We start from the raw sequence: 26,252 nt of genomic DNA, 5'->3' as shown, positions 1-26,252 counted from the left end.
GCCAACTTTTTAAATGCTATATAAGATCTATAAAACACATAATAGTGGGTATCTCTGGAGAACAAGACTTGAGGTGGCTTCTGCTTCAGCAGTATTGTTTACAAAATAAAGTAAAAGCTTATTTGTATCACTGACACTCTGCTCCCTCCTTCCTGCTCTTGTTAGCTTCCCGCCAGCAAAGTCAACATTTTCGCGGCAGCCCAGTAGACAGCAAAGAAAGCTGTAGTGGAGAAATGTTTTCTGATGGAACAGTCATAGAGACAGCTCCAACTCTTTCCTAATGGCAGCAGTTCCTGGTAGGAGTGGTCCAGTCTTCCACCCCAGGCCTTCCTAGTGACAGCTCTGTTCATCTTTTTGTCCTCCTTCCCTGTCTTGTGGAAAACAATAAGCAGTTTATTGCTGACTGACTGCTGGGAAACAGCTTTCTGCCCCAAATGTGCTGGCAGTAAATTATTTTACAAAGTTCTGAGTCAAGCTGTCTTTCAATAAATAAATAGATATCCCAGAAAAAAATATGCAGTGATAATAGATTTGATAATTCAATAAGAACCTTTCCTCTGGTATTCACCAGGAAATAGGAGGATTAGGAGAGATAGAAAAGAGAAGGATAAATTCAATTCAGGTGAAGAAAACAATCTGGGTGCCATGGGTCAGAATCAAATCATTCAAACTAACATTTCAAAACCAAACAAAACCCTACCCAGTTAGGTTTTTCCTTACCTGGGATACAATCACCTAGGCCTGCCTTCCCTCTCCCCCAGAGGAGAGGGCGCCTTACTGCCATTTATCTCCCCACTCTACCTTCAGGTGGCAGGCATGGCTTGTCCCCTAGAAAGCGCCCTGACTATTTTCAGTAGCTGTGTCAGAGCACATGCAGAAAGCCAGTTAACAGCGCAGTACTGAGGTGTAGAGTTGATTGGAGTCATTAAACAGAAAACAAAAACAAATGTAACAATCACTTAGAACAACAGAAAGAGAGCACAGTACATGAACTTAAAAGCTATTTGAAAAATTGCATGTATTTGCAAATGTATTCATTTTTTTAAAATGATGTGTGTGTGTGTGTGTGTGTGTGTGTGTTTACAGGTTCCTGATGTACACGTTGAAATCAGAGGACAATTTCCCCGTGTTCATTCTCTCTTTCTACCATGTGAGACCTGTGTTGATGGAACCTGCGCTGACAGGCTTGGCTGCAGTACCTTTCCCTTCTGAACCAGCTCACCAGTCCTGAAGCTTAATATTCTTTTTAGCAGTAAAATACAATGGTGGGAATATGAAAGCCAGTGGTCTTATATTTGTGCTTTGCCATGATGACTTTAGAAAAAATAACTTGAAATTGGTGTTCTGTAGATTTTTTTGAACAAATGGCTAGAAATCAACAGAAGATTCACAGGTAACTCATTCTGCAAGATAGGTGTATATAATTGTATTTCAAAATGTGCCTGAAATAAACTAATTGAAATAAATTAAACTATTATTATCATCGTATTTTTGGAATACTTTGCAAGTTGTAACCAGTCTGTGGAATGACCTAGTTATGAGCTTAGTACACATATTAACTTATTAGATTAACTTTACTCACTTGAAAATAGTTGTTGTTGAGGTTCAGAGGGAGTGGGGAGAAGGGGGTGAATCTGAGACGTGGTGGGGGAGAAGGAATGAATATGATTAAAATACATTGTACACACCTGTGAAATTCTCAAAGAATAAGGTATATTAAAATAGCTGTCATTTCTGAAATTTTTATTAAATATATAAAAAGGTTTATTATAACTAAAAATGTCCAGATATAATATGTAGTATGCTAGGATCATAATCATTTTCCATATTTTCAGAAAGAATGACAATATTCAGATTAGGTACAAGAAAGAAGCGGTAGCATTTTAAATACGTGACATTTCCATGGATGTCTTGTGTTCTGCAATTGGAAGAGAGTCCCACGTGTATAATTTTCTAACTATTTCAGATGATCTGTGTTGAAGGGCTTTTTTGCCATTAGAAACTGTGATTCTCTACGGGACCTTTTCAGCTTTGCCCGACGATTTTGGAACCAAATCTAAAATCAAGGGAAAAGAAAATAGTTCTCAGACACATTACTGCGTTATCGTCACAGGTAACAGGTATGTTTGAAAATTACCTGGATTCTGTCCTCCTCTAAATTCAGCTCTTGAGCTAGGTCCTCCCTGATGTCGATGCCAGGATAGCAGTTCACTCTGAAGACACTTTCCAATGCCTCAACCTAAAAGGAGGAGGCAACTCTTGAAAGTGGTGATACCTCATACATATGTCAACATTGGGCTTCTATTTGTGCTGATAAAAAAATGCACTTAAACTTGGGCAGTTAATCTAAATGCATTAAAAAAAAACTGATTACCCAGAAACTGTTAAAATATGAATTCATTCTTTCATTAATGCTGCTTCTGCATCAGGATCCCAAAAACCCTGGCTTTTGTTTACCAGGGCTTCACTTAACAGTCTTTTTGTTATCACTATTGGGTAAAAAATTCTTCCCACCTGATTTTGGGTGAAAGCAGTTCTTGGTCTTCGTCCTCTGTACCAACTCAACTCTCTTTTCAAAGCGAGAGTCTCTGAGGTTGAAAAATAATTTTCACATTTCAAAGCCCTTTCTTCTGGCAATGGACAAGGCAATGAGATCTCACTGGGAAGATCTGGAGCATGCAGGCATGGGTTGCCATCTTTCTCTAAAATCAGAAGAATAAACTCCATCTTAGATTGCCTGTGTTCTACTCTGTGTTCCAGAAAAGTCATATCAGTAACTTATTTTGAATTTTCCTAGAGAATTCTTCAGGGTTTGACAAAAAGAATCACCTCCCCCATTAACCAAGAAAAAGAACAGCAAAAGAGAGGGATGGAGAGACAAAGAGAGAGAGAGAAAGAGAGAGGGAAAGTGAGAGAGAGAGTCTGCCTTGGTTATAGAGAACATTTTGGAAATGCCATTTATTTTTCAGTGAAGAGAGATTCAGAATGTCTTTTGAAGCAAATGCTGGTTCTTTCTGGGAGTGAACTAAAGTCTACTCCCATCTACATCAGGAATATATTCCCTTACGGCCCTGTTGGAGGCTTTTTATATTTATGGAACAGAGTGAGAGCACAATTTCTAACTCTATACTGTGTGAAATAAAGGGCAAATTAATTAAAAAATTAACTTGTGGCATACCCGAGTCGCCGCAGGTGTCTGTCCAGGGTCTGTGGGGTCTTGTAGACGTTACACAGTCTTTTTTCTTGTCCAGTCCTAAAATGCTCTCGATTGAAAAGGAGCAGGACTTGCTTTCCCCGAGCTCAGCATCTCCCCGGAGGCTGGGAGACATCCTCTTCAGGGTCGTGCCGAGCTGGAGGGCTCCTGCCCCGCGTACAGAGCTGGGATCTTCCGGCAGTTCACCTTATAGCTTTGCTGACTAGGGGCTGGGTTTCCAACGTCACTAATTAAAATCCTGTTTTAGAAAGTTTTAGCAAGTCAATGAACACTTGCCCAGCCAGCAGCTTAAGGAGTTAATTGTTTATTTGTTTGCAAGTAATTAGCAACTAATGGCTACACCAGGGGGCCACCTACAGGGACAAAAAGTGTTATCTCTCCTAAGCAGAACACAGACTTAACTTTCTCGAAAGAAGTGATGCACAAACATAGCACTCCTCTTTTATTTGAGATCATTAATGTATAAAATCGTGTTTTTATTCTGAAGTTTATATTTTCAAGGATTCTAGTTACCTAAATGTACAGGACAAATAGAAGAGCACTCAAGTAATAAATAATCTGATTTAGTGAATGTTCTTCCAAGGAACCTGGAAATAATAATAATCTCTTAATGCTATTACAGTAATTCTGATGAAAATGCCTGTTTTCCATATGCATATGTAGTGGTGAATGTTGGCAATGAAAACACAGTGACAACTTTTTGGAGTGCAGCATACTGGAAAAGCCTGGCAATGTATTAACACAAGGTGTAATTGTCTTCCAAGTGTCTTGGATTAATTCATAGGAACAGTTGCACCATGTATTTTAAATAATTAATGGGCTAATTCCTTTTTTAAATTATTTCTTTTAAATAAAAGAGATACAAGATTACATGAGGTTCATATGCTATAGAGAATAATTTCTTTCTATAACAGTTATTTAAAAAAAAACATAGTTAAATAACTTTTTTTTTTTTTTTTTTGAGACACTGTCTCATGAAATGGAACTAACTCAATAGACCAGGCTGGCCTTGAACTAAGAGGTCTGCCTCCCTCTGCCTGCTGACCCTGGCTTTAGGAAGGTGGAGGATACGGTGTGTTCTCCCAAGTCTTGATTTAGGACTTGTCTATGTGACTTGCTTTGGACAGTGGAAAGAGTGTGAACAAAAGCTCAACATGTGTTGCCATGAGATTGCTTTGCCTCCGAGGGTCTCTGATAACACCATGACATCATCCCTGTGATAGCTACTGCTCTTTAGCCTTCAGCTAAGCCCTTAAGATGGACGTGTGGATCAAACTCTAACCCATTTTACAGGGTGTAGTTAAATCAGCTGTGTTCAGCAAAGCTCAGTCAAATGCCAGCTGGACTGACTCTCTCTCTTGTTTGGGTTTTTTTGTTTTGTTTTGTTTTGTTTTTGAGACAGGGTTTCTCTGTGTAACAGCCCTGGCTGTCCTGGAGCTTACTTTGTAGACCAGGCTGGGCCTGAATTTACAAAGATTCACCCGCCTCTTCCTTCAGAGTGCTGAGATTACAGGTGTTATTCACCATGCCTGGCCTTGGCCTGATATTTTCTAAGCAGGAAAAACAAGCATCCAGTTTAAGTCACTGACATTTGTGGGAGATTTTTATATGTACAATCTTTTCACTTTTTTCTTAAACAATTTAAAAAATAGACATTTTTATTTATTTAATATATATGTGTGTGTGTATGTATATGCAGTTTATGTGTGCAGATGCCTGTGGAGGTCAGAAAAGGGCAATGGATCCCTTAGAACTGGATTTACAGGTAGTTGTATAGGTACTGGGAATTTGACCTAGATCCTCTGCAAAAACAGGAAGTGCTCTTAACTGCTGAGCCATCTCTCTAGTGAGACCCTCAGCCTCTTTTTAGATAGGGTCCTCCTATGTAGCCCAGGCTGACCTTGAACTTACTGTTTAACCTAGGATGGCCACAAACTCAAGGCAAACTCCTCCTCAGCCTCACTTGTACTGGGATTACTGTTACAGGATTTCTCTGTGTAGCCCTGGCTGTCTTGTGACTCACTATGAAGGCCAGGCAGTCCTCACACTCACAGAGAGCTGCCTGCCTCTGCTTTCCAAGTGCTGGAATTAAAAGCATGCACCATGGTGCCAAGCTACTCCCCACCCCACCCCCATCCCGCCCCACCCCCGCCCCATCTGAGCCTCACCAAAGATAATGCTACTGAATCAAAGTAACTTTACACAAAGAAATGACAACTGCTTGAAGAGACTTCAAAAAACAAACAGACAAGAAAGAGAACAGAGCCAAGGAAAGAATGCAAACAACAGCACCTCCGGTAGAGTCTGCATCCAATCTCCCCTAGCCTGGTCTGTCTTGGAACTCACCCTGTAGACCAGGCTGGCTTTGAACTCTCAGAGATCCACAGGCCTCTGCCTTCTGAGCTCTGGCTCTAAAGGCTGCCTGGCTGCATCCATTCTTAGTTGCCTGCAGGTTTCTCTCCGACAAGCAGCTAGAAGAAGCATTGAAGACTTGTCAGGTCATACTGTGAAGTGCTTTCCGTCTGGCAAACGTCAAACCTCTGCAGCAGCTGTGGGACCTTCCTTACACTGACCGCATCGTCCAGTGTATTCTTCCACCACCCCATATTAGCCACCCCAGGCTCCTCCTCTTCACGAATACTCAACCCTGTCCTTCGACCAACACATTGTCTTTTGTCACTATCTGAAATGTGTGTTCCCTGTGTAATCTCAGCACTCATCTTTTCCTCCTTTAAGCATCTGCTCCAATGCCACCTTTTCAGTGAGCCCTAGCTTTCCACACCCCCTCCCTCTTTGAAGTGCAACCTTTCTCCCAGTTTTCATTCATAGCACTTACAGCCAAAGCAAATCATTTATGTTTACTGTTTGTTGTCCGTTTCCTTACTGTAGGATTTTTGTCTGTTCTCTTCAATCGCTTGCATTCAAGATGCTGCTTGGCTCAAAGTTTAAGAACAATAAATGGCCAGCTGTGTCAATGGTAAGGGGTTAAGATGAAGAAAGATATATGTCCATTAAGTTCCTTAATAAGAAAGTTAACTGGTGTCTTTGGCGCACTTGAAAAGCAGACTTGAAGCCACCGGAAGTGAATGAAATAGATCTGATTTAGTAACAGCTGGGTCACATTCCTTGAAAGATCCTTTTTCTAAGAAATGAGTAGATTCTAAGTAAAGCACACCTTAACGGCATTGGCGAAATCTCAAAAAGTAAGGAAACTTTATTTTGTTTGTTAAATAAAACCACACCCCAAATCCAGCAACAAAGCACTGACATCAGAACTGGGAACACTAATGTGCTTATGCATGGTCCACCTCAAAGGAGAAATATCTTCAGTGTCTCTAAAACTAAGACTCCTTACTCTAACAATAGGTGAGGGAGCTGAACTGAAGACACCTACTTTAGGCCAGGACCATTAACCCTTTGGTCATTGTCAAAAATATACTAACCCGTTTCAAGAGGAACAGAGCTCTAAACCACCTCTAAAGAGTTTGCGCGGTGGGAGGTGGCGACACGTTGGGGCAGTGTTTAGAGAGAGAAGGAGCTTGGAACCTTCTTGATTGTGCGTTTCCACATTCCATACTAGTTCTGAACCACCTACTGGGACTAAAAGAAAAAAATTCTCTTTTGTTTATTGGGGTCTCTGATGTGTCAGGTCAAATCTATATTCTAAGAAGTAATGGTTCCATAAGCAGTTCAGGAGCTGCTGATAGTCTCAGCTGCAGACTACAGACTAACTATAAATGAAAAGGTGAGGAAGCCAGGTTGAGATTATATATAGGGACAAATAATTAAGTGAACAGAAATGGCAGAAGACTTGAAGGAAGCTAACCAGACTTATGAAATAGATATGCACCCACACATTTAATTATTGAAATGTACTCAGTGCATAAATGAAGAAATATTTTAGACATAAAAGTGTCATTGCCTTTACTCTGGCAAACACTGTACTATTAACATTTTAAAAATAGTCTCTTTTAAAATTACATCATTTGCTTATGTATTTACCCATGTGTGTGTGCCTGTACATGTGTGTGCGTATAGGCAGGTGAGAGGGCAACATGTGGGAGTTACTTCTTGCCTTTCACCCGTAGGGTCTGAGATAGAACTCAGGTTTTCAGGCTTAGTGGCAAGAGCTTTTACCTGCTGAGATATCTGGCCAGACCTTGTTATAGACATTTTAAATCATTGCCCATCTAGTAGGCAAAATAATCTTACCACCATTCTTATATCCTTCAAGTAAAGCTAGGCATTTAAAAAAAAATGTTTGGTCATTCATGAAACTGAAAAGCTTCTGTAAAGCAAAGGACACTGTTGTCAGAACAAAACCATTGCCTACAGACTGGGAAAGGATCTTCACCAACCCTCTATCTGGCAGAGGGCTAATGTTCAGAATATAAAAAGAACTCAAGAAGTTAAACAGCAACAAATCAAGTAATCCAATTAAAAAATGGGGTTCAGAGCTAAACAGAGAATTCTCAATAGAGAAATATCGAATGGCAGAGAAACACCTAAAGAAATGTTCAACATCCTTAGCTCTCAGGGAAATGCAAATCAAAATGACCCAGAGATTTCACCTTATACCCATCAGAATGGCTAAGATAAAAAACTCAAATGACAATACATGCTGGAGAGGTTGTGGAGAAAGGGGAACCGTCCTTCACTGCTGGTGGGAATGTAAACTACTACAACCACTATGGAAATCAATCTGGCGCTTTCTCAGACAATTAGGAATAGCGCTTCCTCAAGTTCCAGCTATACAACTCCTAGGCATATACCCAAAAGAGGCTCAAGTACAAAACATGGACATTTGCTCAACCATGCTTGTAGCAGCTTTATTCATAATAACAAGAACCTGGAAACAACCCAGATGTCCCTCAGTTGAGGAATGGATACAGAAACTGTGGTGCAGTCACACAATGGAATACTATTCAGCAATTAAAAACAAGGAAAATAATGAAATTTGCAGGCAAATGGTGGGAACTAGAAAAGATCAACCTGAGTGAGGTATCCCAGAAGCAGAAAGACACACATGGTTATACTCACTTATAAGTGGATATTAGACATATAGGATAATCAGACTAAAATCTGTACACCTAAAGAAGCTAATCAAGGAGGACCCTGGGTAAGATGATCAATCCTCATTCAGAAAGGCAAACAGGATGGGCATTGGAAGAGGGAGAAAACAGGGAACAGGATAGGAGCCTACCACAGAGGGAAAGATTCTACCCAGCAGGGTATCAAAGCAGAGGCTGAGACTCATAGCCAAACTTTGGGCAGAGTGCACGGAATCTTATGAAAGAAAGGGGAATTAAAAAGACCTGGAGGGGACAGGAGCTCCACAAGGAGAGCAACAGAATCAAAAACTCTGGGCACAGGGATCTTTTCTGAGACTGATACTCCAACCAAGGACCATGCATGGAGATAACCTAGAACCCTTGCACAGATGTAGCCTATGGCAGCTTAGTGTCCAGGTGGGAACTAGTAATGGAAACAGGGACTGCCTCTGACATGAAATCAGTGGCTGACTTCTTTAATTACCGCCCCCTGAGGGGGGAGCAGCATTACCAGGCCGCAGAGGAAGACAATGCAGCCACTCCTGATGAGACGTAATTGACAAGAATCAGAAGGAAGGAAAAGAAGACCTCTCTTATCAGTGGACTGGGGGAGGGGCATGGGTGTAGAAGAGGGAGGAAAGATGGGATTGGGAGGGGACAGTGGAGGGGGCTAGTGTTGGGATACAAAGTGAATAAACTGTAATAAAAAATATAAAAAATGAAAAAAATGTTTGGTCATTGTGTACTTTTTTTGTGAAATGCTACAGTGTACCTCAGTCCTCTTTTCTATTATTGTGAATTTTTTATAAAATAATTCATTTTTTTATGTGTGAAGGTGTCAGATCTCCTTCAAGTATAGTTCAGACAGTTGTGAGCTGACATGTGGGTGCTGGGAACCGAACCCCAGTCCTTTGAAAGAGCAGACAGTACTCTTAACCACTGAGCCATCTCTCCAGCCCCCTAGGGCAAGTTGTTGTTGTTTTCTTTTTAGAAAATCTGTAGCCGGGTAAGGCACAGCATTAGTCCCAGCACTCCGGGGGCAGAGGCAGGAAGATTTCTGTGGGTTCAAGGCCAGCCAGGGCTCTGTTACACAGAGACAACTTGTCTCAAAAAAAAGAGAGGTATTTATTTAATGTGTGTGTGTGTGTGTGTGTGTGTGTGTGTGCGTGTGTGTGTGTGTGTGTCTGAATGTACGCATGTGCACCTATGTGTGCAGGAGCCCAAGGAGGTCAGGTCTGGTAGGACTGGCAGTTGTGAGCTGCTGTGTGGGCGTGAGAACTGAACTTGTGTCCTCTGGAGAGCAGCAGTGCACTTGAACAGTGAGCCATCTCTCTAGCCCTTGTTTCTTTACTTACCCAGTTAGTGGGTGGTGTGAATAAGGCAGAAGTGGGGAATCAATGGAATGAGAATGTGAAACTGAACTGGGTGGTGGGGGCGGCAGCATCGAGTGCCTTTAGTCCCAGCATTGAGGAGTAGAGGCAGGCAGATCTCTGAGTTTGAGGCCAGCTTCAGAACATTAGGGCCTGTTTCTAGCCTGTTTCTATCTCTCCATGTAGTGAGCATGGCGCCTATCATACAAAAAGATACTACATGATCTTTAGGAGAAGTTCAACTTAATACTGACAAAATATCTTAGCCTTTGGTTTTCTTCTTTTTTAAACAAAGTTTTAAAATTATTATTTATTTCTTGTGCATGTACATACTTACATGCACACATTTATGGTGGTAAGAGGATAATTTAGAGTAGTTGGTTCTCTCCTTTTTCCATGCAGATCCCAGAGACCCAAATCAAGTCATCAGCTGCGGCAGTGAGCGCCTTTACTTGCTTCACCTAGCCTGCCCAGCCTTTATTCTTCTCAAAACTCGAAAGTAAACAGGGACTTAATTGTATAACACAGTCCTGGGACCTGTGCCTTACTGTGTAGACTGACTTCTTCATAGTGACTCATTTGCCCTCCAAGGGCTAAAGTTTACCTGTTTACATAGTATTCATTTTCAAATAAGTTAAAATTGTTTGCTGAAAAGAGCCCTGCTCTCTCTCTCTTCCTCTCATTCTCTCTCCCTCTCTCTGTCCTTCCTTCCCTCCATCTATCTCTTGTTTTGGAGTATAGAATTTGACATAAAATAATCCAAATCACATGGATTTTAATTTTCAAGTAATCCACGCATAAACAACACAAATCACACGTAGATTTTAATTTTAAAAAGATTCATTTTACACTATGGTTCAGAGAGTAATTTAGGACAATTTTCTTCACTTTACTTTCACACTACTCCTACTGGCTACCAACTGCTAATGCTGCACAAGCCTTCCACAGCTTTGCTATAATTCCCGGCCCCTCTCTTTTTAAACGTCCTGATAAAAGTAGGAAGATGTCTCAGATCAGGTATTTTCATCCACTTTGACTTTGGATTTTTTTCTGTAGTATGGCTGCTTCCACCCCCCCTTAAGCCTATATGGCTCTGCCTCTTTTTTCAGCTAATTGGTACCACACTGTACTTACTGAACTACACAGTTGATAACAGACACATAGGAAGTATGCACATGTTAGTGAGTACACATGCAGGACGGCTTCCATGGACACATGTCTTTAAAGAAGATGTTATCTTTGGTGAAAGTTAACATATTTCCTTCTGTGAAATCTTTTCCAATGACTTTTCTACCCAGTGCAGATCTTGCCACATCCCGCCTCAACCGACAGTGGGGACAAGACAACTCAAGGCTCAGCTAAATTAGATTCAGGTTTCCTAACACTCAATATTTAAAGGAAAAACGGTTTAGGATTTTGGCTCCAAGGAGCTCAGTGTAAACTGTGATGCTATTTACTCTAATCAGCGTAGATGAAATAGGGGGTGTTAGTTAACTCGCCCTGATAGTTACTTCTACATTGTCTGCGTGGGATAAATGTTATGTGGCTCCAAACAACTTAAAAGAAAACCTCTGAATCAGTACAAATGTTAATTAAACTCCAACATGTATTATGGGTTGTTCTAGGTACTCAAAATAAAAAGACAAAATCATGTCTACCCTCAAGAAAGTCATGATTAAGCCAGGCATAGGGACACATGCCTGCAATTCCAAAAATCTGGCAGGAGGAGGCAGGGGTTACCACTGAAAGTTTGAGTCCAGCCAGAGTTATATAGAAAGGTCTTGTCTCAAAAGGAAGTCATAATTAAGAGGATAGTAATTCATATTAGTTTTGTTAGGTATGATAATATGATATGGTTAGGTTTTAAAAAGCTCTTTTAGAGGGTGAAAAGATGGTTCAAATGGAGAAAATACAAGTCACACAAGCATAACCTGCTAAAACATGGCACATATATACTCCTTTAAGATATATACTCTTTTAAGATATATCCTAGTAAGTAACATTGTGGGTAATATTTCATAGTGTTTGGGTTTTGCTTGAAGATACTTCAGGAAGGCCAGGCATAGTGGCAGACGTTTTTTGTTTGATTTTAAATTTATTTATTATTTATACAGCATTCTGCCTGCATGCCAGATCTCACTACAGGTGATTATGAGCCATCATGTGGTTGCTGTAAGTTGAACTCAGGACCTTTGGAAGAACAGAGACTGTTCTTAACCTCTGAGCCATCTTTCCAGCCCTATGGTACTTGCTTTTAATCCCAGAACTCAGTAGGCAAGAGAATCTCTGTGAGTTCAAGGTCAGCCTGGCCTACATAGCAAGTTCAAGGATAGTCAAGCATAGAGAGACCCTGTCTCTTATATTTTTGGCTGTGAGCCTAGCCTTTAATGGATGAGCCATCTCTCCAGCCCAGAGACCCTGTCTCAAAACAATAGCAGCAACAACAACAGGATACTTCAGGAATATAGAAGGAAAACCAAGGGAGAAATAAATAGTTGAAGCAAATGTTGCAAAATGCTGGTAAGCATTGGATCAGAGTGACACATATGTAGGCTCATTTCCTCTAACAAGTAGTGACACTAATGTGGATTCATTGGTCTTCCAACTTTTGTAAATATAACGGTTCTCTTAGTCTCCCAAGAACACCAGTAAGTACATATATAAATGCAACACAGGGAAGTAAACATGTATACCAGGGGTGCAGGAACAGAAAGGAGTCTAGTATACTGGGGTGAAGCTGAACAGGGCTGAAGTGGGTCAGGAGCCCAGCTCTGAGGTCAGACTGCAGCTCCAAACTTCTGCTCCATCTACTTTCAGTTTTGTAATTTTGTATATGTACTTCCTTCTTATGCCTCAGTTTCTTCTACAATATAAATAATTATATACTTTAAATAAAAATTGAGTGGGAAAAATCTCTGCAAAGCCCTTGAATAGTTGTTGGCACATATGAGAAAAAAAAAAAAAAGACAGTATTTGTTACTGTTACTGATGATGTTTAAGAGGCTTTTCAGAGGTTTGTTTGTCTGTTTGTTTGAGGCAGAGATATATTCAGAAAACATTAGAAACAAGCAACAAAAACTAACACCAAGCAGACAGAGAGAGTGTGTATATGTGCTTATGTGTGCATGCACACACGTGTGCGTTTGTGATCACATGTGCCTGTGCATGTGAACCTGTGTGTGAGTGTCTGTGCACCTGTGCTCATGTACATGTGTGTTCATGTGTGTGAGTGTGCCTGTGTGTGCACATGTGTGATGTGTGCATTCTGTATGAAGGGTGAAGGAGTAAGTGAAGGTGATTCTCATATTTTTCTCTTGCAAGGCCAGGTAGGTGATGGCATTACAAATAAGGGAATATGGATAAAGGAGGGATTATTACCTGAAAATTCTTTTTCTACATTTATAAAGCATTGACCAAGCATTTAGTGAACTGAATTATATCAGAGTTGGAGTTCCCAGATTAAGACAGTGAAATGGTAGTGAAAACTAGCAGTGTGCAAAAATGTTAAAGATTCTAAAAATCTTGGAGGGAAACTAGAATAGCAAAATGCCAAACAAAAACCTAATAGCTCATAACATTACTACAGACACTAGAAATGACATTGTTTCAGAAATTCTGCAATTCAGATAGTAGTGGAATGCCCATAAAATAAACATACATGTCTAAAAGGCTGTGATCTTGGCTAGTAAGATGGCTCAGTGGGTGAAGCCCCTTGCTGTCAAGCTTGACAGTCTGAGTTTGACCCCTGAAAACCACGTGGTGGAGAGAAAGAACCAAGGAGAACAAGATGTCCTCTGACCCTCACATGTGTGCTGTGGTACACATGCCCACATTTCCCCCATGCAAAATACATTAATACAAAATCAAAATTATCAGACAGTAATCCAATCAGGCAGCTGTATGGTTCCCATTGCATCCTTCCCCAGAAGTGCTGAGACGTTATTAAACTGGGGTATTCCACTACATCTATGTGTTTATGGTGCCTCGGCACGAATGTGGATGTCAGGTCAGAGAACAGCTGTGGGGCACGGCTCTTCCCTTGGATCATCAGGCTTGGCAGCCAGCACCAGCCAGCACCGTTACTCCTTGACCCATCTCCTCTGTCCACTACCTAAATTTTGAGTGGGATATGGATCTCCATTCAAAACAGGTTCTATCTGAGGGGCTGGAGACATGACTTAGAGGTTAAGAGCACTGGCTGTGTTTCCAGAGGACCCATACCAGATCCAGATCCAGAGACTCCAAAGCTCTTGTCCGAACTCTAATGGCCCTGCATATGGTAGCCAGACAAGCAGGCAAAACAGTCACACATACAAAACAGAAACAAACCAAATCTCCAAAAAATAAAAGATAAAAACAGATTACATTTGAGAGTGTGGGTAAGAAAAGAGCAGAAATAATTTTAGGAATATTTCACTTTGAGTGCCCAGAGGACTCACTATTTCCAGGACTTGTAAGCTCTTCTTTTCTAGAGTTAGAACTCCTGGTTAGGACTAATCTCTTTAAGAAGCAGGAAAATCATAAGAAAAAAACAGTTGATTAAAATATGTCTAATCATGACCATAGATACTTATATTTTCTTTTTAAAATTAAATTTTAATTTTTTCTATTAATTACAGTTTATTCACTTTGGATCCCAGCTATAGCCCCCTCCCTCATTTTCTCCCAATCCCACCTTCCCTCCCTCTTGTCCTCCTATGCCCCTCCCCAAGTCCACTGATATGGGTGATTCTCCTTCCCTTCCATCTGACCCTAGCTGATCTGGTCTCTTCAGGACTGGCTGCAATGTCCTCCTCTGTGGCCTGGTAAGGCTGCACCCCTAAGGGAGAGCCTGCCATTGAGTTCATGTCAGAGACAGTCCCTGTTCCCATTACTAGTGAACCCACTTGGAGACTGAGCTGCCATGGGCTATATCTGTGTATAGGTTCTAGGTTATCTCCATGCATGGTCCTTGGTTGGAGTATCAGTCTCAGAAAAGACCCCTGTGCCCAGATTTTTTTGTTCTGTTGCTCTCCTTATGGAGCTCCTGTCCCCTCTAGGTCTTTCTATCTCTCCCTTCTTTCCTAAGATTCTGTGCACTCTGCCCAAAGTTTGGTTATAAGTCTCAGAATCTGCTTTGATATACTTCTGGGGAGAGTCTTTCAGAAGCCCTCTGTGGTAGGCTCCTGTCCGCTACTTATGTTTTCTAATTAATTTTTGAAGCAATTTCTAACTTAAGGAGAAGATTTGAAAATCCTTCTCCTCCCCAACCATTTGAAATTAGTTGCTAACAGGGCACTTCATCACTCCTAACACGTCAGTGTTTTCCTGCAAAGACTTTCTTCTCCCATCAAAGGCAGGAAATCAGTACTGACAAACCACAGCCAAGCAATTATCAAATCCCCGGCAAGTTTCATCAACTGACATTCACAAATAATAGACCTGGTTCAGGGTGTGGCATTACCTTCAATTGTGTGTTGAAATCTTATTTACTCAGCAAGAGCATCACATTCCCTTGCTCTTTAGCAGTTGGAAAATTACATTACTTTCTAGAATGTCCTGATCAGTTCATCTGATGTTTCCTCATGATTAGATTTAGGTTGGACACTTGGTGGGACAGAAGAAATAATATGTTCTTTACATATTTCCTATCAGGTAGCATATAATTCTGATTTGTGCTATGGGGACATTAAACTCTGAGAGTTTAAGACTGTGTCTTCTAAAATCCCAGTATGAAGAAGGGAGGTGGGTATGAAATTCCACCTCTAGCTGAGGGGCTACTGGCAGCTGACAGCTGCTGAGAGAGGGAAAGTCAGTTTTCTTTAAGGATGTAGCCTCTGGGAGGTTGACCACACCCAAGTGGAAGGTCACACAACCAGGTTGACTTAAAGGATTTTAAAAAAAGGAGTTAGACAGGAAGTTGATTAGGTAGAGAAGGGGCGGGGCTAGATTTGGGAGGAGTTGGGAGATGGGGTGATGTGATCAAAATACACTGTATGCAGAGGGCCTCTGAAAGACTCTACCTAGCATCTGCTTTGATAGTCTGCAGGGCAGAGCCTTTCAGAGGCCCTCTGTGGCAGGTTCCTTATGGCCTTATAGCTTGTTCTTATGGCCAACTGTTGGGCAGTGTGCATGGAATCTTATGTAAGAAGTGGGAAATAGTAAGATCTGGAGAGAACAGGAACTCCACAAGGAGAGCAACAGAACCAGAAAATTTGAACAGAGGGGTCTTCCCAGAGACTCATACTCCAACCAAATACCATGCATGGAGATAACCTAGAACCCCTGCACAGATGTAGCCCATGGCAATTTAGTGTCCAAGTGGGTTACAGAGTGATGGGAAGAGGGACTGCCTCTGATATAATCTTATTGTCCTGCTCTTTGATCACCTCCCCCTGAGGGGGAAGCAGCCTTACCAGGCCACAGAAGATGACAATGCAGCCACTCCTGATGAGATCTGATAGACTAAGATCAGAAGGAAGGAGGACCTCCCCTATCAATGGACTTAGGGAGGGGCATGCGTGAAGAAGGGGGAGGGAGGGTGGGATCGGGAGGGGAGGAGAGAGGAGCTTATGGGGGGAATAAAAAGTGAAAAAAGTGTAATTAATAAAAATAAATAAATAAAAAAGAAAAAAAAAGACTCTACCTAGGAGACGCTGAGACTCATAACCAAACCTTCGGCAGAGTGCTGTGAATCATATGAAAGAAGGGGGAGTTAGTATGACCTGGAGAGGACAGGAGCTCCACAAGGACCAAATATATCTGGGCACAGGGGTCTCTTATGAGACTGTTTCTCCAACTAAGGACCATGTATGGCTATAACTCAGAACCCCTGCTCCGGATGTAGCCCATGGTAGCTTAGTATCCAAGTGGGTTCCCTAGTAAGGAGAACAGGGACTGTCTCTGACATGAAATCAGTGGCAGGCTCTTTGACACCCCCCTCCCCTGAGAGAGGAGCAGCCTTGTTAGGCCACTAAGGAGGACATTGCAGCCAGTCCTGAAGATACCTCCTGATAGCTAGGGTCAGATGGAAGGGGAGGAAGACCTCTCCTATCAGTGGACTTGGAAAGGGGCAGGGAGGAGATGGTGGGATTGGGAGGGAATGAGGGAGGGAGCTACAGCTGGGATACAAAGTAAATAACCTGTGATTAATATAAAAAATAAAAATTATTAAAAAATACACTGTATGAAGTTCCCATAGAACTAAAAAAGAAAACAAATGGTATCTTCCACGCTTCTTCACTGTGAAGTTACTATTTTTTTAACAATACCTTTTTACTTACTAATATCTTTTTAATAATAGAGTACCTTGTTGGGGGAGATACTTTATTTTTTGCACCAGAGATTGAACCTAGGGCTCTGTACTAGACAAGTGCTCCACCACTGAGCTATTTTTTGAGGCAGTCTTACTATGTAGCTCAGGCTGCCCTGAGATTAACTATTCTCCTGTCTCAGCCTCTTGGTTGCTAGGATTATAGGAATGAACCATCATGCCTGGTGAAGGAAATGTTTTAAAATAGTGAGAGATTTTTGCCAGCTGCAGATAGTTTGTGTTTGGAATTCTGGGTACTCTTGAGAGAATATAAATGTGGCTACTGCTCCCCATCCTGCTGTCCCTGCTGCTGGTGGTTCCCTCTGCTGCTTTGGCTGCTGCTGGACTGCTGGTTGGAGATATTCTGATGACAAAGATAGAACTTGCCCTAAGGAACTAGACACCCCTAATAAGCAGGAAGTAGTCTAAAGAGATCTACACCCCCTTTCCCCTCTAACCTTTCTCTCCTAGTGTTGAGAAGGTTTGGAAGGAATTGGGGTGGAGAAGAGTGGTGGGTATGGGAGCCCAATAAAGTAGCCCAAAAGCCAAGTTACAAAGTTTCTTTCTTTCTTTTTCTTTCCTTCCTTCCTTCCTTCCTTCCTTCCTTCCTTCCTTCCTTCCTTCCTTCTTTCTTTTCTTTCTTTCTCTTCTATTCTTATTATTATTATTTTGGTTTTTCAAGGCAGGGTTTTTCTGTGTAGCCTTAGCTGTCCTAGACTGGCTTTTCTAGACCAGGCTAGCCTCAAACTCACAGAAATCCCTCTGCCTCTGCCTCCTGGGTGCTGGGATTACAGGCCTTCACCACCGCTCCCTACAACAAAATATATTTCACAAGCTATTAAATTTATTTAAAACTATCAGTTTACCTAGTTTGATTTCTTATTTCACTCATTTGTTTCAAATTGCAACTTCTATTGAAGTGGGTTTGTTTTCACGGAGTGTCACAGGACTTTACTTGATAGGGGCTCCTTTCTCTCCCTACCTATTTTTCAGTCTGTCCTCCTTGATCTTCTCCAGTTACCTTGACCTCTGTGCTATCTGTAAGTCAGGCCAGGCCTCTCCTGCCTTGGAGCTGTGGCTTCTGTGCTGACAGTCTCTTACTGGAATGTTTTTCCTCAGGTGTCCCCATGGCTCACTCCTGTGGCTTCACGTTTCTGGTCAGATGTCACCTTCTCAATGAAGAGTGCCTTACAAAGCCTATTTAAAATTGTGAGGGCCTCCCATCCCATCTTCCTGCTCAATTTTAATTGAAGTCTCTAACATAATACCTCAATACAAAGTTTGTTGTTTTTTTTTTTTACAGTCTTTCTCTTTACCATACTTTCTAAACAGTTGCATAGGGGCAGAGATTGTTAATGTTTTGCTCATCAGGTAATAAATATTTGTTGAATGAAGACAGTCATTCCTTGAGGTAGTTTGAATTCCCAAACCAAACACCACCATCTAGTGTTCACGAAAGGATGTGCTCATTAACCCCCAAGCCTGACTTGCACTATGTGATAAAAGCTGTGGTTTCACCAATTCTCAGTTTCTTTGTTTTGTTTTTAAACGTCACTTAGTGTTTTGTAAAAATCGAGACATTTATAGCTCTGAAGCATTCACAGCATATACTGACTTCTCTGACAGTAATTTCTTCCCCTTTTACCCAGCCTTCCAGAATTCTTATGTTAGTAAAAGTATCAAAAAGGCCATGCATCTTTTTAACCTCTGAGGTAATTCCAAACCTCTCCCATAAGCAAGCAAACAAACAAACATCAGATAGTCACTGTAGTGATAGTTTAGTTAGTTGGTACACCCTTTCTCTAGACTATCAACACACAAATGCTGTGGTTTGAATGCCCCCACCAAAACTCTTGTTGAAATTTAATCTCATTGGGGGTATTAAGAGAGTAGAGGGATGGACGACAGCTCAGCAGGAAGCTTCTTGCTCTGCAAGCAGGAGGACCTGGCTTTGGAAACCCAGTACCCACACAATAGATAGGCATGGTGTGTTGCATCTGTAACCCTGGAGGCAGGGTGGGGCAGAGACAGGCAGATTCTAGATTTGCTAGCCAGCTAAACTAGCCAAACTAGCTAGCAAGATCTGGATTCTGGGAGAGGTCTCAAAAAGAAAGATGGAGAACTATGGAGACAGACACAATATGGACCTTTGGGCTCCATACGTGCACGCATGAGCAGGTGCAGCCATATACCTGCACATAACTTAGTACACACAGATTTAGACACGGGAATGGGGAAGGGGAGGCTGAGGAAAGGAGAGGAGTAAAAATACTTATCTAACTGTGGTATTTGATGATGAGATCCTGATAGATTAAATGAGGCTGTAAAGGTAAGGCACAAACTCATTGGGACTATGACTTCATAAAATGAGGAAGAGAGACCTGAGCTAGAAAGCTCTGCCTCCCTATGAATCTTGGGCTCCCTTGGAATTCTACGCAGAACGGCAAGTGGCAGGAAGGACCTCTCCCACATGGTTGGGCAATCTTGAACTTCTTAGTTGTCTATGAACCAAACACAGCTCTATTCTTTACAAATTAGTCCATGGCATTGAGTTGTACCAAGGCAAAATGGACTGAAAAACAACAACAAAGAAAACAAACAAACAAACAAAAAACCAAGAGTGGTGATGTTCTTCTGGAATCTCAGCTCTTGGCAGGTAGAGGTAACAGGATCAGAATTCAAGGTTAACCTGGGCAAGAAAGGGAGTTTGAGGTCAATTAGGGCTATGTGAGACCCTGTCAGAAAAAGAAAGAAAGAAAGAAAGAAAGAAAGAAAGAAAGAAAGAAAGAAAGAAAGAAACCCAAAACAACAACAACAACAACAACAACAAAACAGGCTAAACTCCTTATTTATTTATTTTTAAATGTTATTTTCAGCCACAGAAGCTCCTAAGTCACAGTGATAAGATATTAGCAAAGGCAATAGTTGTTTTGTTTAAAATGGCGTGGGAACTCCCTAAGATGATAAGCATGGTCTTTTGATTTGGAGCCCATTGATTTCTTTGGATATGATAAAGGAAAAGTGTAGAAAATGCAAGCTACGAGTGCTTTCTTTCCACTTGGCTTTAACCAACAGTTGCACAGGAAAAGATGGCCGCCCCAACAGTCTCCTGCCTGTCCCGACAGGTTCAGGGCTTCAGTACCTCTGTGGCCAGGCCCTTTGCCAAGCTTATGAGGCTTGTGAGTATATATGGCATTGAAGGGCACTATGCCACTGTCCTTTACTCTGTGACATCTAAACAGAATAAGCTGGACCAGGTGGAATAGGAGTTGCTGCAAAGGGACAACTCCTGAGGGACCCCAAGGTATCTCTGCTGTCCTGACTCCCTACATCAAGCCCTCCATCAACGTGAAAAGCCTGAAGGACATCACAACGAAGGAGAGCTTTTCTCACCGGCGGCCAACCTCATGAATTTACTGAAAATGGCCATCTAAGAACACTCAGGAGGTCATCTCTTCCCACCATTGTGAGTGTTCTCCGTGTGGAAGTACCATGCATGGTGACCACAGCATCTCCTTTAGATGATTTTATGTGGTCCTGGAGACGAAGCTCAGGACTTCATGAACACTAGGCAAGCATCTACCCACTGAGCAACGTCTCCAGCCTTTTGTCTAGCTAACCGACAACCTGGAAGTCCCACTATCATGACACTCAGAAGTTTAATGTGTATGAATCTGTTTTCTGAGCACTAGAATTACATTATGCCCAGCTTATACATTATACTTTTTTGTTTTTGTTTGCTTTTCAAGACAGGGTTTCTTTGTGTGGTCCTGGAAGTCCTGGAACTCACTCTGTAGACAAGGCTGGCCTTGAACTCACAGAGATCTGCCTGTCTCTGACTCGCAAGTGCTGAGATTACAGGTGTGTGCTACCACCACCTTGCTACATTATACTTATAAAATTTGCATTAATGCTCCCAATTTCAGATTGGGATGGAGTCTTTGAGATGATATTTGTGCATAGAGGGTTTCCTGGCTTTTCAGATGATTCTGGAACTGAGGCTCCTCTCACCATTCTGGTCGTTTGGAATTATTCCTCTAAATATCTATATTACTATTTTTTTCAAGACAGGCTTTCTCTGTGTGGCCTTAGCTCTCTTGAACTTGCTTTGTAGACAAGGCAGGCCTTGAACTCACCGTGATCTGCCTGCTTTGGCCTCCCTGAGTGCCGGGATTACAGGTGTTTACCACTATGCCCAGCTTGTATTGCTATTTTTTTTTTTTTTTTTTATGTTGTGCTGGGAGCTGAAACCAAGGCTTTGCACATGCTAGAGACACACTCTATCATTGAGTTATAACCCTCATACTGACTGGAAAATTTCAGAAACACATATTTGGGGGGGGGAAAAGAGGTCATTCTCTATCTCATCCTTGACAAAGGTTTTCTCACAGATTCTCAGCCTCACTCTGTACCACAGCAGAGATTTCTATCAGGGTTTAGGAATTTATCTGTTAACAATTTTTCAGATGATTTTTATTTGTGCTGTGCTTACATCTGGAAACCATTAACCTAGGGGGATAAATTTTTGTTCTTGTTTGTTTTTTGAGACAGGGTTTTTCTGTGTAGCAGCCTTGGCTGTCCTGGAACTTTCTTTGTAGATCAGGCTGGCCTCAAACTCACAGAGATTCACCTGCCTCTGCCTCCTGAGTACTGTGATTAAAGGTGTGGGATACCATACTCCATTTAAATACTTGTTTTTTATTTTATTTTATGTGTGTGTTTTATTTTATGTGTATATATTATATGTTTTTCATGTGCCTGAGTACATGTCTGTGCATTATTTGTGTGCCACCATGTGGGTGCTGGGAACCCATGTCCTCTGGAAGAGAAGCCACTTAATAGTTAAGTATTCTTAACTACTGAGGATCTTTCTAGCCCCTAGCGGGATATTTTATAAAAGTAAAGTTCCAACATCATTTTAGTTGTTGGATTCGTTCCTACAACAAACTACAGACCAGCACTTCAAGGAATATCACATAAAAACCTAATTATAAAAGACCATATATAATTTCAGAAGACTAGTAATTAACAAGCCTACTAGTGGGATTGTACATCTTTTTGTTGTTAATTGCATGTGTGAAATGTCTCAGTGAATTATATGTGTAAAGTATCTCTAAGAATTCTTTGATGAATACTGCCTAATTTTCATTTGCTTTCCATAAATTAACCAGCAGCCTGAAGCTTTTACTATGTTAGCCACATGTCAGTCTCCATAACCTCAAGCATTCTCTGAATAAGCTGTATTTCTTGCGTGGAAGGAAAAGGGCTTAAACTTCACCGAGCTGGTTAACCACACAAAAGGCTGAAGGCAGCTCAGTGCATAGATGCTTGCCTAGCATGCATGAAGTCCTGAGCTTCCTCTCCAGCACCACGTAAAAGCAGGCGTGCTGGCAGAGTGTGCTGTCTCAGAAAGAGGAGGCAGGATGACCATCCTATGTCACATAGCAAGTTTAAGCCAGCTTGGGCTACAAGAGACTGTTGCAGGGATAAGCCCTCCCCCAAACTAAACAAAACCAAACCCTACTAATTTTTTGGTTATCAAAAGAAAATATGAATTCTTCAGCCATGGAGATGTTTTAAAACAATAAGTAAAGGCATATATTTGAATGAACAGGGTATACAGTGTCCTAAAGTTCCGGGCGCCTTAAGTTTTTCCAGTTTTATAATCTTATAATGTGACTAAACTACTTCTGAACTTAACTCATCAACAATCTGCTTTCATGTTTAACAGTTAGGCTTGGCAAGAATTCCTTGGCCTTTTGAGCTAACGTACAAGCATCTTGCAACCACTTTACAGAAACAGTTAAGATAGACTAACAGCAAAGAAAATTATTTAATTTGATGATATTATACACCCAGATAATTCAGTTGCTAATATAATTTTTTTCTTTTCTTTCTGTTTGACCAAACAGGTTGGTTAATTTCTCTAGTTACCACTTAGTTACGCTTCTTTCTCGTACCTTGATAATTGTCACTCCTGACTATTATCAATTATCCTTATCTTTCTTTTTCTTTCCTTTTACAAATTACAGTTAAGCAAGAAGCTCACTTACCTTGGAAGTTTTCTTTCTCTTCTTCCTTCTTTCCCTCCTCCCCTCCTCCCCATTTTTCTCCAGCATAGTCTCACTAGGTAGTCCTGTGTGGTCTGGAGCTCTGTATCTAGACCAGGCTTGCATTCAGCTTGCAAAGATTCTTGCACCTGTCTCCTGATTGCTGGTAATATGGACATGCTTCAACACACCTTACTTGAAAGTGTTGCTTTTTACAGTTGCATTGTGCTCATGCTAAGTAAAAAAGAAGAAAATACCCACAATACAAGTTGAACCTTTCATACAATGTAAGAATGAGCTTCAAACCACCTTTCTTCAAGACTGACGATCTCCTTTTGATAGAGAACTTAAGGGGTGAATTCTCATAAAAGGATCATAACAGTAAAGATGATTCCGTGAAACTATAATACAAGTCTGTCATAAAACTTCTGAAACATAATTTTTATCTTTCCAGAGATCATGGGGAAAATCTGGTAATTTCAAACACGTGACTTCATCTTCATTACCATATTTGGATTTGCTCGACAGTGTCTGGATTTGGTTCAAAGTAGCTGGAGAACCAGGAAGCTAATACTCTTCTCTCAGCATATCATACTTTTTGAATGACAGTGGGATGGACTGGTGGGTTAATGGGTAGATTTTTTGGAAATATTAGTGATTTTGCCATTTTTTTTTGGTGGGTACTGATAAACTCTTTGCACAACACTACAGAGAAGTAAAGTATGCAATGTTAAGGTGGAGAAACGGTTCAGCAAGGCTGAAGCGATAAAAAGAACAGCGTTCTAGCCCTTACATGTCGAATCTCCAACCTTGTGAGCTTTGCTCTATAGTCAAGGAGACCGAAGAAGCTATTTCACTCTCTTCCAACACTTTTTAGTGAAACAGAAATGCCAAATAGTGTGCGGGAGAAGCACTTTACTGACGGAGGTATGTATGTTCACCCCAGGAACTGTATCTTTCTTATTTTTAAAAGACGTTTTTCTTTGTGATATATACGGTGGTTGCAATTTCAGCAATGTCAAACCTCAGGTAAGAACTAATGATTTGTCAACAAAATCAAAGGTTTTTAAGTGAGTCCTGATACGTAGGTGTCCAGGAAAAAAACGGTTTGGAGGTCTACTACCTACAAACTAACCTTAAAACCCGTTAATGACACGATTTCGGATTCCAACGATTTGTGAGTTGGCATCACTTTGCAGGAGTCAAGACTGAAAACTTCGGGCAGGGTTGGGAAGGCTGTGGCGCCAGCAAGGGGGATTTTTCTAAGGCTGCTGAGGAAATCTGCTGCAGAAGTGAAACCGCCTCAAGTCCCCACGAGCGGTCTTCACGGCAGCCTCAGGTTAGCCGCGCACCAGCGTGGACAGTCCCCTGCACGCCCCAGTACGCGCGCCCGACCGTGGAGGTGGAATCTCCGGGTCAGCCCCCGTGGCGTTGACGGGCGTCGCAGCGAACCAATGGCTGTGCCGGAGGGGCCCGGGGGGCGGGATTTCCCGTGCGGCGGCCGCTGGTCGCCCGGCTAGGGCGGCGGCGCCTGCGAGAGGGTGGGCCGGGTCAGCTGCTGCGGGCGGGGCCGCGCGCGGAGCTGTGGGCGGCTGCCGAGTGTCCCGCCGCCGCCCAGCCTTCGCCACGATGCCGGGGATCGACAAGCTGCCCATCGAGGAGACGCTGGAGGACAGCCCGCAGGTGAGGCGGGGGCGGCGCGCGGCCTAGCGCGGGGCTGCGGCCTCCGGTGCCCGCGGCCCGCCGGGTGGGCGCCGCCCGCCGGGGCCGCGCCCTGCGCTCCCGGGCCGGGCCGGAGGCCCGCGCGGGCCCGAGGGGCTGGGTCGCGGGCGGAGGCCGAGCGGCCGCCGGTCCCGTCTCCGCTGCGGCCTGGCGCCGCGTCTCCTTGGCCTTCTGGGGAGGTGCTGCTCTTATCGCGATGGTAGGACGGGCGGCTAGTCCGGGCCGGCGGGGCCGGCGGGGGCTCGGTTTCCGCGGAGGGGCTGCGGGGCGGAGCGTGCATCGCCGGTGGACGCCGGAACGCGCGCCCTGCTCCCCGCCGTGGGTCCGCGTCCGAGTCTCTGGCCGGTGGCTGTCACCTGAGCTGTGCAGCGCGGGTGACGGAACGCGCCTGCGTTCCTTCGCGGCTGCTGAGCCTTGGGTTGCAGGCTTGGCCCGAATACACTCATCAAAATAAAAGCCCTGGTTTGTGTTTTTTGTGCGTTAGGGATGATGCTGGTGCGGTTGCTCTAGCAGAAGACAGTTTGGGAACATAAAACCTTTGGATTTCTTTTTCAGTACTGAATGAAATCAGTTGTATTTTAAAAAGGTGTTGGGGCCTCTAACTTGCACTATGCCAGCCTTTATATATAGTAATGGGTATAAAACGATGTAGCTGGTGGATTTTTAAAATATTACTTGCTGAGGAATACATATTTCATTTGCAGAGTTTAATATGCCTTCCTTCCTCCCTCCAACAAAGAAAGGAAAAGAGAAGGGCTAGCGCTTGTTTTCCTGGATGACACTTTGGTTATGGCTTTTGTGCCAATTTTGATTTCTAGGTGGAAATTGGGCTCTGATTGTAGAATTGATTTATTCTTTTCTCTGAAAGCTATCTTTGTAGGCCAGTTGCTGGGAGGCAATGTACTCTTATCAGACAATGTGAGAAACAGAAGCCCACATTTTGCTTTATCTCATAACCAGTTTACGTTTTGCTTAATGACTTTCTCAGTGTAAAGTCTTAAGCTATATTTGTTTCAGATTGGCAACAATTTTGTGGTTGTATTAGCATTTTAGCGTTTTACTTTTTCAAAATTAAGACTCGATACGCTGTCTGAACTTCTTTTACCCAGCCTACTTTTTATAGCCCATAAAGACTATAAAAAGATTGGATTACACAATGCCCTATCTATGACTTTCAATGTAGAGATAATCTTTAAATTTCTGTGTAATTAGTTTACCACTTGAATCAGCCTCATTATGTAGCCCAGGCTGGCCTCAAATAGGACCTACTCCAGCCTGTCTTCTGAGCGCTGATTGTAAGCTTGAACCACAAATACTTTCAGTCGTTGTTATTGTTGTTTAATTTTTTTATGGATGTAGACATGCACTTGCATGTGTTTATGTGTCGCTTGCCTGTCTGTTTCCCACAGAGGATCCCCTGGCACCACTGGTTGTGAGCCATCATGTGGGTGCTGGAAATTGAACCTGGATTCTCTAGAAGAGCAGTCAACGTCTTAACCTCTGAGCTCTCTCCAGCCCCTGTTTTTTCATTTAAACAACGATTTCTTTGGTACT

General features: G+C 42.3%; 2 protein-coding genes across 9 annotated transcripts in view; one reads left to right on the top strand and one right to left on the bottom strand.

The window, feature by feature from the left end:
• Positions 1-1,728: 1,728 nt before the first annotated feature.
• Positions 1,729-24,479, bottom strand: Hesx1 (HESX homeobox 1). Of its 6 annotated transcripts, XM_060390754.1 has the most exons (8): positions 24,112-24,479; positions 22,980-23,210; positions 6,658-6,814; positions 5,561-5,685; positions 3,179-3,452; positions 2,515-2,702; positions 2,138-2,239; positions 1,729-2,056 (listed from the first exon to the last, which is right to left on the bottom strand). In XM_060390754.1, exons 5-8 carry the CDS (start codon positions 3,327-3,329, stop codon positions 1,958-1,960), a joined length of 540 nt encoding a protein of 179 aa, XP_060246737.1. In that variant the 5' UTR covers positions 3,330-3,452; positions 5,561-5,685; positions 6,658-6,814; positions 22,980-23,210; positions 24,112-24,479; the 3' UTR covers positions 1,729-1,957. The 6 variants fall into 6 exon arrangements, with proteins under 6 accessions (XP_060246737.1, XP_060246735.1, XP_060246736.1 ...); XM_060390752.1 differs by lacking the exon at positions 22,980-23,210; XM_060390753.1 differs by lacking the exon at positions 6,658-6,814 and having other exon boundaries at positions 22,980-24,479.
• Positions 24,480-24,481: 2 nt separating this feature from the next.
• Appl1 (adaptor protein, phosphotyrosine interacting with PH domain and leucine zipper 1) overlaps positions 24,482-26,252 on the top strand; it is a 47,246-nt gene continuing 45,475 nt past the window's right edge. Inside the window, exon 1 of one of the 3 annotated variants that reach the window (XM_060390750.1) lies at positions 24,482-24,659. In XM_060390750.1, the coding sequence (XP_060246733.1) occupies positions 24,606-24,659 (54 nt within the window). In that variant the 5' untranslated portion in view covers positions 24,482-24,605. The remainder of the gene's footprint in view (positions 24,660-26,252) is intronic. The other 2 variants (XM_060390748.1, XM_060390749.1) reach the window with 2 other exon arrangements.

The sequence above is a fragment of the Meriones unguiculatus genome, chromosome 9 (assembly GCF_030254825.1).
Source record: "Meriones unguiculatus strain TT.TT164.6M chromosome 9, Bangor_MerUng_6.1, whole genome shotgun sequence".
Classification (NCBI taxonomy): domain Eukaryota; kingdom Metazoa; phylum Chordata; class Mammalia; order Rodentia; family Muridae; genus Meriones; species Meriones unguiculatus.
The sequence above is the reverse complement of the archived record's forward strand: the minus strand, read 5'-3'. Positions and strand labels throughout refer to the sequence as shown.